The 12,112-nt window shown below is 40.7% G+C and overlaps 1 protein-coding gene across 10 annotated transcripts in view; it reads left to right on the plus strand.

Moving 5' to 3' along the window:
• The window catches only part of agrn (agrin), a 356,879-nt gene that overhangs the window by 221,355 nt on the left and 123,412 nt on the right, over nt 1-12,112 (plus strand). For all 10 annotated transcript variants that reach the window (XM_049463009.1, XM_049463013.1, XM_049463012.1 and 7 more), the window contains one exon: nt 7,538-7,762. In XM_049463009.1, coding sequence (XP_049318966.1) covers nt 7,538-7,762 — 225 coding nt within the window. The remainder of the gene's footprint in view (nt 1-7,537; nt 7,763-12,112) is intronic.

Consider the following 12,112-nt stretch of genomic DNA (forward strand, 5'->3'; position numbering starts at 1 on the left):
CTCTCTGTTACTTATCCTCCTCTCTCTCTGTTACTTTTCCTCCTCTCTCTGTTACTTATCCTCCTCTCTCTCTCTGTTACTTATCCTCCTCTCTCTCTGTTACTTATCCTCCTCTCCCTGTTACTTATCCTCCTCTCTCTCTGTTACTTATCCTCCTCTCTCTCTGTTACTTATCCTCCTCTCTCTGTTACTTATCCTCCTCTCTCTCTGTTACTTATCCTCCTCTCCCTGTTACTTATCCTCCTCTCTCTCTGTTACTTATCCTCCTCTCTCTCTGTTACTTATCCTCCTCTCTCTGTTACTTATCCTCCTCTCTCTCTCTGTTACTTATCCTTCTCTCACTATTACTTATCCTCCTCTCTCTGTTACTTATCCTCCTCTCTCTGTTACTTATCCTCCTCTCTCTGTTACTTATCCTCTTCTTTCCTTTCTCTCCTTGTCACTTGTCTCTCTCTCACTCATCTTCATCATTCTCAATATCTTTCTTTTATGCCTGTCATGTTTTTCTTCTTATATTTATCTCCTATACTTTTACTTTCTCACTCTTTTCTTTCTCTTTGTTTTTTTTTGTTCTGTATGTCTATTCACTCTCTTGTTCACATTTTCTATCTTTCTTTGTACTGTCTTATTTTTATTTTTCTGTCATTCTCAGTCTCTCATTTCTTTCTATTATTATATTTTCTTTGTTTCTTATATCTTGTCTCCTCCTTTCTTTTTACCTTTCTTCACTCTCTCTCTCCTTTTTCCTTACTTGCTTCTTTCATCTTTTTTTCTGTTCTCGTCTTTCTATAGCTCCATTCTAATATCTCTCTCTTTTCTGTCTGTCTTTCTGGTGTTTTGCTTCAGTCTTTCTTTCCTACTCAGATGGATTGGTCGATATCTATCTGTTGCTTTTGTGTCTGTCTATTATTCCCTTATACTTCTTCTGTTTTTTTATTTTTTCCTTCACTTTCATCACTCTCTACTCTTCTTGTTCACTTGCTTCTTTTCACATCTCCATTTCTCTCTTTGTCTGGCTGATGATTGTACAGTGTGAGGTTGAGGTGGATGGGTGGATGGGTCTGCCCGTAGCAGTAGCGAGTGAAAGTGCGAGCGCTGCATTATTCCTCCCTCTCTCTTTGCGCTCATTACCAAAACTTTAACCTGCCAAAACTCCTGTGCCGCTCTCCGGCAGGGAGAGGAGTTAATTAGTCAGGAGGAAGATCCCCGTTCGTACTGAGGTAGGCGAGTGTCCTCGGCTGCGGACGCGCCTTTTCCCGCTCTGATAGGAGCTCTAAATGAAGAGGCAGACAGACACCGGCCGGCTGGAGCCGCCACTGCTTCAGAGCCAGATTGCTTGTTACTCTGGTCACATTCATCCAGGCGGTTTGCCTCCTTTTCTGAGCCTGAGAGGGAGGCTTATCTGTGCTAACGTGGCCGAGAGGTGCGTATGCTCCTTAAAGCCACGACGGCCTCTTAGCATTTAAATCAAAGATCCAGTCTCTCTGTCTCCCTCTCTCCCCCCCCTCCCTCTCTGTCTGTCTGTGTTCTCCAGCTCCCTCTCTCTCTCTCTCGGCAGCAGCAGCAGGGGGTATCGCTCCAACCAATATTTAATGGGTTCAAACAGGGTTGCAGGGCTAAGTCTATTTAAGTGACTTAAAGCAAACAGCCTCACCAGAAGAAAGTGCTCTCTCGGGAGTTTCTAGTCCCTTTCTGCAGAGTGCTAAAATTGCTAATTCTGCCTTTTATACACTTCTGACTATTTTCACTTCAATTGGCTCAAATGCTGTCATTCTTTCTGTCATGACATGAAGAAAGCACAACACGACTAAGCTAAAAATTCTGACTTGTACGAGTCGTGAACTCCAACAGAGAGATTAAAAAATAAACTCAAAGAAAGGAAATGAAGTTTCGACTGTACTTTGTTCCTAACTGGTTCTTACACTCAATAAAGGGTTTTGAGTGTCTGTTGGTTGTTGAAAGGGATGGATAGTATTTACTCTCTCAAGTTTGTAGCTATTGCCTGAGCTGGATGATTGTAGTATAATGTCCAGCTCCACCTATCCCCAAATATTTCACCTCAAAAGGTTCCTTTCGCCATCCTTAGTGTCAGACTAGTTGAGTAGTTGAGCTATCAGGGCTCTAGCAGATGGTTCCTTTTCTTTAGACGCTTTGTACTGTTCATTTTGGCAAGCATACTGTTTAAAACATTATTTTGTCTTCTTTTAATTGTTACTAGTGTGTACTTACTTAGAACATTAACTCTTCCAAGAAAAAAAAAGAAGTGTAACCTTACCTTATGATAACCCACACCAAGCAATACAAGTAGTGGTAGTACCTTTTATACTCCCTGTTATTGAACTCTGCTATTGACATGGAGCTCCAGAATTACACTGAACTGATGCACTATAAAAGAGAGAGGTCAAGTGCAAACACTGATAGGTCTACTAAGCACAAAGACAGACCAAAAGATAAAAGATAGGTCACACTCTCGTTATATCAGTATGTCTAAATTGATCACTCCCAAAAAGAGCTTAAACAAGCCTAATAAACAATGGCCAGATTTTAGGGAGCTACTATCAAATGAGGGAGAAGCTTTCAAGTCATGGGAAAAGTTAGATGTCAAATCAAAAAGCTTTCACAGCTTTAAGAATGGCATAAAATCTCCTAGAAATCTCACAGAAACCAGGATCATTTCTATTTAAACTAAGCACTAATTATGATTGTCTTTGATTGGTCATTGTCTTAATCATTGGTCAATTGGTCAGCTCTTTTTTTTTTCTTCTTTACTCTACTTTACTTTATTTTTACTGGTTCTCAAACTCCAGCATCTTTACCTGTATTAGAGACCTTCATAAAGGCTTTTTATAAAGAATTGCATAGTTCAAACACACAACTGGGCATCTGCTTTCAAGCCTGCCGTGCTTTTTCTGGCCTCGAACAACCCAGCGGTGTCCAGTCTAACATCAGTATTGATTAATGGCTAGAGCACTGTGGTGGATCAGACGGGCTACATCAAATGCAACATTGTTCCACCTGCTCTGCATTAAGCCGAGACACAGAGATGGGAAACATGAATCAGAGCCCTGTGTATTTGTGTGTATGTGTGTATGTATGCGGATGTTGTCAATAGCGCTAGCTGCAAGGAAACGTAAAGACTCACACCTCTGTGATCCACGTCTGTCCCTGGAGCCGCCGCCAAAGCAACCTGCTGCGTCGCCTTCGTCATCATACCTCAAAATTGCTTCCTCTCAGGTCCTCTGCAGCATCCGCTAATGAGTAGAAATACCGGGAGGAGGGGAGGAGGGATGTGTAATGAGAAGTATTTCTTTTTTTTCCATTTTTACACTTTTCTCTTTTTGTTTTTGGAAACAGAGACTTTTCGCAGAGATCCGGAAGTACTCTGAAGTGCGAGATGAGTGAGAAACGAGGGAGGGAGGGATCTTTTTTTAGACGGCAGAGGTATACAGAGAACGTGCTTTGATCAGCCGCCACACGGAAGCTACGCCAGTGCCATTCCTTTCATTAGCATGTGCCAAGTGTATTTCCACACATATATATGTGTGTATATGTATGTGTGGCCTTAGGGAGGGAGGGAAAAAGAGAGAGAGAAAGAGAGAGAGGTAAAAGAAAGAAATAAAGGGGAAGGGGGTGTATTTTGATCTTCTGAAAGATGCGAGATTTGGGGGAAAAAATATAAAATAAACAAGCAGGCTGGAGTTGACTCGGATTTGCAGAGAATTTTAAAGAAAGAAGCCCCTCAAATGATGCACCGAGGGATTGCGAGCTGATATGCAGTGCGGTGTGATGAAAAAACGCGAGGCGTGGACAAAGAGAGTGATAATACGCAATATAGCAGAGTGGGGCCGGGGAAGGCAGGGTTGCTGGACTGTAGGAAATGAAACAGAGCCTCGCTGGCTCTCTGGAGTACCCACCACAACTCACCACAACACACCCCCTCCCACACACTCATTCCCCCTCCCTGTCACCATAGTCTGGGCCTTCCTCAATACTGTCTTGCATGAGATTTATCTTCAAATATATTAATAATAATGATATTAATCAGACAGCGCATATTTATTTCCATCAAACAAAATGTTGCTCTCCTCATTTACGAAGAATTAAAGCCATTCTTGAGAGGTGAGCTGTTTAATAAGAAGGAGACAATGGCTGCTATGGATTGTCTCTCACTGCTGAACAATAATCCACCAGCCAGAACTATGTGAACTATATCCACCTGTGAACACATCTACTAGGTGGAGGCAACTGGATAGGAGTGCGTAATAGAGTCATAGAACTCCAGAAGCACTTCTGTGTCCAATCTATATACTGTTTTCTTCCCATATATATCCTTTAATTTTCCCAAAAATCATCAGTGCACCTTTTAATCCACCTTATGTATGAATTTTACCAGTCAGGTATTAAGGAGCAGTAAAGTCACTCTGCTGAATTACAGTATTAAACAGCAGTTTCAGGTTAGTTCTTAAGCACAGAGACTGCAGCAGTATTAGTAATAGCATTAGCCGCTAACGATTCTAAGCGCTAGCTCTTTCGCTGTTCAGAGGTGAGTATGTCAGAGTGCAGTCTGTGTGTTTACTGTGTTAAATCAAGCTATATGGGATGAACTGCTAGCTAATATTGCTCTGGGTTACCATAACACTCAGGTTTCCTCAGTGTAGCGCTGTTGAGCTAGTGCTAGTAGTTAGCTGCTAATGCGAATGCTGTGCCTTAGTTTTAAATCTAACTTTTCATCTAAGCTAACTGTAAATAAATGGAAGTGCTTTACTCACCCAAATAAACAGTTTTCAGGAGAGAAATCTGTGTAGATGAACATACAGCGCTTGTTTAAATAAAATAATTTTGAAATTTTGTGTTTACTTAACTTAGTTTAGCTTTACAGGTCTTGCCACCCAGCGGTGAGGTCTGCTGAATTAGAAGGAAAACATGGCGACACCCCTGTTCCTTACTAGTGTCGCATAATGCGCCTTGTAAGCTGGTGCACCTCATGTATAAAAATAACCAAAAAATAGACGTTTAGTGATAGTGTGCCTTATAATCTGGTGCGCCTTATAGTGAAACAAATACAGGTATATGTGTGTACAAGTGTGAGTGTGTACATATTATCTGTGACATTATGTTCCTTCTATTTGTCATCAATCATTATATCATCAGCATCATAATATAAATTAAACTGATTTATGATTGATTTTGATTATTTGATTGATTATTGATTATATGATTGATTATTTGTTTTTTTGGCTGAGACAGTAAGCTAAACTTTTTTTTTCAGATAATGTTTAAACAGAGCCTCTCTAGAGTGCCCACCACACTGCACCTCATTCTTCCACACTCATTCCCCTCCCTCATGCACCCAACCGTTCAGCCATCGCATCTCAGACTGGGCCTTCCCCATGTTTATGCCTTTCATGAATATTTATCTCCAAATGTAATAATAATAATGATAGTAATCAGACAGCACTCCCAAATGTGGCGCATCAAATACAAGTGCATGTTTATTTCCATCAAACAAAATGTTGCTCTCCTCATTTGCAGAGAATTAAAGCCATTCTTGAGTGGCGAGGTGTTTAATAAGATAGAGACAAAGTCCTCGGGAGGAACAAAAACAGCTTTTTTATTTTTTTGTTCATTTTTGTACGGCTATGGAGGGAAAAATGGGCTGATTAGGTCCTCTCCTCTCCATCGCAGGGAAGGCATGCTGGAGCATAGCAATTGAGAATGTATTGTGAATGCAAAGCTCGCTTGAATCGGGCCATGCTAAATTAGAGAGACTTGTTTATACAGCCAGCCAGCTGTGACCGAGAATTTCGCAGCGTGCGGCGAGTGCCCGGGATCGAGCCACTTCACTGGGCCATCTGGTGAAACGCACAGGCCAGACTGGGCCACGAGGTGGGCCTCGTCTCAGTTTACCTCCGCTCTGTTATGCCCATGTTTGACACATGACCTCAGCTGGACCTCCCAGCTTCTTTTCTACTAAAAAAAAAAGGCATGAAGCAAAGCAGTCTGGATCATCAGTTTTCTTTTTTCTTTCTTACACACACATGCACATACGCTACAGATAAAAGTATAGCCCTCCAGGTTCATCTTTTCCACCACCTGGGTGCTTTAATAATCTCTTAGAAGTCGTGCTTTGTTTTTTTGGGATATCCATGAGATGGAAGAGAAAATTCATGAAAAAATCAAGGAGTAAAGTATTTTATTTATGAACAGTTAACCCTGTAAATCCAGTAAAAGACAGTACTGGGGCTGCTATCATTTTGTGTAAAAAAAACACAGTACAAGGGTCTATATGTAGGCCCAATGTATTGTATTTATGTACTGCCATTATCATGTACTGTAATTAGTTTTATTATTCTGTAGGTCCCGAATAATTACTTCTCAGTATATATTGATTAATGCGTCATAAACATAACATGAGTTTAAAAGGTTAATACTTAAATTGTATCATTTATATTGCATGTCCTCCAGCTGACATCATTATATTTCCCTTAACAGCCTGTATGACCTACATGAAGGTGAGGAGGAAAGGAAAATGATATATTAAAGGTTTCATATTCATAACAACAGAAAACTGATTTTTTTTGTTTTTCGTGGGATAGCAGTATGTACATCGATCATACATTTACCTCATGGGATGTCTTTGGAATGCCCACATTTATATAAGGTGTGAGGTGGTATCTTGTGAAGTAGATAGCTTTTTAATGAGACGTGGCAAAAGTCAAGGGATACGACGCCAGTTTCAGTTTTATGACATTTAAAATGAAACAGCACTCTGAAGTTATAAGGAGTGTTGTGTCTTGGACAGCTTTTTGAATGAGACAACTTATAGGGCAACCAATCGCAGAAGAGGTCATTTGCATGTGGCATACTTAGCACCTTATCATACAACCTTCACAAAGCGTGTCACGATGCTCGTTGCTATCTTACACCCCGTCAACTTTTTTTTTTTTCTTCTATTTTTACGCCTTTCACCTGCACTGTTAAAAAAGCGTAATACTTTAAAAGTATATGTACACTGATGGGCGTGGTGGTCTGGAAGTAAGGTGTGTTCAAGGAAAATTTGTTGCATGTTTTTATCTTAGCGCTCAAAAACAAGGTGTGCAACTGATTGATTAAAACCCTGACAACAGTCAATAGTTAGCCGCCCATACCTATCTTCTTAACTACTTACTAAAGTCAAAGCAAAAAAACAAAAACAGCCTGAGCCAAAGATTGGATAAACAACACAAATTGACACTAACAACTGGATTATTGTTATATAAGTTAAAATGTAATGCATAAAATACACCCACTTAAGCTGCAGACTGATTAATATTTATTGGTAAATAAAATTGAATGAAAACTAGTATATGAATAGATATGTACAGATGGAAGTGAGGAAACTGGAGCTCAAGGGATGTGCCACACATTGCAGTTTAATTGCAGGGTTAAATAAAGAAGTATTTTTTTTTTATATTCTGGCACAGAATGCATGTTTAACACTGCATCCTTCTCTCTCTCTCTCTCTCTTTCTCTCTCTCTGTCCCTTTTCTGTATTTAGCCCTGAAAGACCCATGCAACGATGTGACCTGTAGCTACGGCAGCACCTGCATCCAATCATCCGACGGCCTGTCCGCTAAATGCATGTGTCCCCTGAGCTGCGAACGCGTGCCCAAGCAGGTGGTGTGTGGCAGCGACGGCCTGGACTACCCCAGCGAGTGTGAGCTCAACATGAAGGCCTGCTCCACCCAGAAGAACATCCGCCTTCAGCACTCTGGATCATGTGGTCAGTTCTTTTTCTTTTCTTTTAAACATGAACACTCTAAGCTTTACTTAACAGCCACATGTTTCTGGACACCTGTTCATACTGTATTATTTTATTGATCCCATTTAACCACAAACTATAGACTGTGTATAGCTGGACAGAGCATCGTCTCTCGTCAGGCGCCCGCTGCTGTTCGGTTGCAGAAAGCTGTGTAACCCCACCCATCCCCATAGGTTTCAATGGCAAAACAGACAACATCCAATCACGTTTTTTTCTAATATACTGTAATTCTACCTCTTTTATTTAAATGCAACAGCTAGTGTAACCTCTGCTTATATTGTCAATTTTTTATATCCCCACATAATTAGTTTTTAAAAACGTTATTCAGCTCTATTCAAAAAGGGTGTGGTTATTGTAAAAGGGCTGGCTATGGGCGGGACCAATAACAGACAGTCAGCTCCGCTCCGCTCTGCAGCCTGTGACCTCGAGGCAGCCCTCAGGGGCGGGGTTATTTAAATGAGTAGGCTGTCTCTCCACAGTCTTTCTCCCTCCTCTGGGCTCTACTAGTCAGACTTGGGTATCAGGATCGCCAACATGGCGGAAGACTTTATTTTGATGGAACGGTGACACAACGTCCATCTTTTTTACAGTCTCTGCCACAAACACTTGCCAAAATTCTGTGGACACCTGCTTGCCCTGCCTTTTTTCATCAATAAAAGGATTAAAGGACACACATTGTATATATTTACTCACCAGGGAAGATTTCTATTAGATTTTTTTTAGAAACTTGCTGTGAGTATTTGATTGATAGCCTAATATATATATATATCCAAATATTCCAAAGAATACAGTTCCAGTGCTATACAGCTCAGTTAAAGCTTGATATTCATGCCAACATTAAAAACACATAAACTTAAACTTGAAGTGGACCAATTTGTTGTTGATCATAAAGGGAGAATGTGAGCCTTTATAGGTCCCATATAATGTTCCATATGGATAGGTCTTTTCACTGTGTCTGTGCATTTGAACAGCTGGGCTAGCACTTTAAGGTGCACTTTAAAACAGCTGAATTCACTAATAAGAGTAATTGTTGTGCACAAACTTTGGGACACCTAATGAAAATAACTTAAATTGGTGTCATACATAGTTGTTAACAAATAAAAAAAAAAAAAGAGAAAGAAAAGTATTATTGGCTGAGCAGAAAGCCGACATTCAATGGGTTAAATGTTAAATAGTTTACAATAATAAGTAGGAAAAAGATTCGAAGCACTGAGAAAATTTCTAAAAATACTTCTTGAATTTTCGTCCTCGTCCTCAGCCTCGCTCAGCCAGCCTCAATCGCTTTCACCATCTGACTGACTGTGTGGTTATTTGAACGTGGGCCCTTTGTAGTGGGAACTGTTGGCACTGATAACGAGTGAAAAAGTTGGATCGACTAAAAACGGCTCTTCTGTTGATCACGGCTCAAGGTTTTAAATGAGCTGAGTGAAGATAATCACTTTTGGGCTACTTTTTCTGCCAGTCAACTTCACTGAGATTGCATAAAAGCTTTAGATGTGTTAGATGTGATAAATTGAAGATGTGTTTTAAGTTGGCACTTCAGCAGTGTGCGTTTAATTAGCTCTGAAATTTAGTATCAAATGAGCTGGGAATAAATTCACGGGTTTATTTATGGACGGGCTGAAAATTCTATAGATTGCTCTGCCGGGTTTCCGGTTGAGTTTTTCGGTAATGTTTCATGTCACCTGGGATTTCAAAGGTAGGCTGGCTGGGAGTGATGTGTAGGAGTGCTTTTAAAAATACATGGAGAATTTCAGATAAATCATTCCGCGCTGAGTGACAGCTCCCTCCTTCCCCACCTCGCTAGCTGTCTGAACTTCACATTCCCCCTCTCTTTGATTAAATTCAGGCTGTTTCATGTTGGGTTAAAGTTTTTTCGAGTCATGAGGACAGATTGTCTTCTGTTCATGAAAGCCGAGAGCTCTCTGCCACACCGGACCATCTAATGACGTCTCCCCTCCTCGCTGTCAAACGACTCGTCTCTGTGTTCTCATTTCCCGCCACTCTCGGACATGATGGAGGATTCGTATTTGATGCGTCTTGCTGCGACGGATTCCTCCAATCGGAATGTCTTCATTTAGCGTGGTTCAGTCCAGCATACTGCTGTGAACGTGGGTTGGAAAGGAGTCAGTGTCTCTGGCTCAGAACCTTTACGTCATGTGAAGCCCGGCAATGGTGGACATCTCTGGGTTTTGAAGAAAGTGGTCTCAGTAGCAGAAAGAGAGAACTGAGAATAACGATTACATTCACATTTACGATTCCACAGAAAAAACACTAGAGAAAAACGAAATGTTTGAGTGGAAAGAACCTTTCAATTGGTAAAAATGTGAAAAAAGTGGCATCACTGAAAATAACTTTAATTTTATATAATGTTGGAGTTTAGTCCATAACAATCAAGGTTCATATATGGATATTGGCTTGGATATATTGTACAATTCTATGAAATACTTTCATTGTAGATCATTGCAGATGCAGATCAGTGGTTTTACCCCACTGCTATATTTTATATTTTAAGGTCTATATTTTAGCTTGATCTCATCTCCTAACACAGAGATAGAGCCAAAACAGGGTCTGTCTCAGGGATCTGATGACACTCTTTCACTGTTATGTGGAGCTTCTTTATCTACTCTATTAATGCTCCTCATACTCATACGTTTCATTTATAGAATAACTGTACATTTGTTAAATGAATTGTCTTCTGCTTCTTTTACGGGTTAATTCTTCAAAGGCATTGCTCCAATAGCTCTTTATGACACCTAAACTGGTAAATGTATAATCAGTTAACATAGTATTAACTGATTACAATAAACCATCTGAAGTGATTTTCCAATACATACCGGGAGGCCCGATAGTTAGTATGGCATTGCAGTAGTCGAGACGTAAGATGACCACTGCTTGTACCAGGAGTTGGGTGTCCTGTTGTTGTTACCTTGGCTACCAGTGGGACGGTTCCCTTTAAGATGGATGTTTGGTAATTGTTGTAGGGGACTATAACTATACTAGGGGTGCGAATCTCTCAGAGTCTGGCGATTCATTGTTAAAACTGGAAGACATTGTTAAAACTGGAAACAACTCATCAATGTAACACAACAACAAGGTCAAGAGTGGAATGTTAGATAGGCTATAATTATGTACAAGAAATTATGCTTTTTAACTGTACCGCGGAGCTCACCTACTGTCTCGCGGAGCTTTCTAACTGTACCACGGAACTCACCTATTGTCGTGCAGAGCTCATACTGTCCTGTGGAGCTTTTTAACAGTTAAAGAGCTCCGCAGGACAGTTAAAGAGTTCTGCGGTACAGTTAAAAAGCTCCGCGCGACAGTAGCTTCACCCAAAAAATCAATTTTTAAAAAATGAGAATCGATTCTGAATCGTTCAATGTTAGAATCACGATTCGAGCTCGAATAGATTTTTTCCTGGGCCCTTAACTGTACTGTATTCCTTTGTATCTGTATACATAAGTATTTGTCTCTTTGGAAAGTGACTATACTGCATATCCATATGGTTACTCTAATTGGTCTTAAGAACCACATGTTATCCTTGAAGGCAAATTACCATGTACCCATGAAAATGTACATATACTGTACCTTTATTCTGATAGTGTATGAATATTATAGAACAACACACAGCAATTCTAAATACGCAAGTGTTTTTCATTATAAGCAGAGATCAAAGCCGCTGATTTTCATATGAATGAGAGCATCCATGTGCATTTTTGAACAAATGAACTCTGTTAATAACCGCTGGTGTTTTGTTCCTCATCCTCATCAGTCACTGTGGATTTGAAATGGTTGTGCCACACCCCGGGGATTAGGTGTGCACTGCGATGCCAAAGAGTCCTGTTCATGCTGGTGTAGATTCCTGAGTGAAGTCTGGGTATTGAGTGGACTTAATCGGATCAGCGGCGTACACTATGAATGCTGAAGAAGACTTGGCTCGCGGAGCTGAATCCTGCTTTGTCACACCTCTGTGGTTATTTGATTCACTAGAAGTAATAACAGGCTTGCTTTTGAAAGATATTAAAAAGCTTGTTCGGCAAGCTAACACGCCACCTCTAAACCACAGTTGCTTTCGCCCAACACCGAGAAACTATGGAGGCAGGCAGGTGAAAATGTGATTTTTCTTTGCATTAGAGAAGAACAATTCTCACCATTATGGTCTCGTCTTGGTTTTCCGGAGGTGTCGAGTCCCGAGGCGGGTGACTTTGAGCCGTTCTCCAGCAGGCAAGGGTTCAGTCAGCTCTTTAAATGATGGCACCCCGATAGGCAGAGCCCGATGAATGACCCAGCCCCTGAGGGACTACGGTAATA

This window comes from Astyanax mexicanus, chromosome 13 (assembly GCF_023375975.1).
Source record: "Astyanax mexicanus isolate ESR-SI-001 chromosome 13, AstMex3_surface, whole genome shotgun sequence".
In the NCBI taxonomy this organism is placed as follows: Eukaryota; Metazoa; Chordata; class Actinopteri; order Characiformes; family Acestrorhamphidae; genus Astyanax; species Astyanax mexicanus.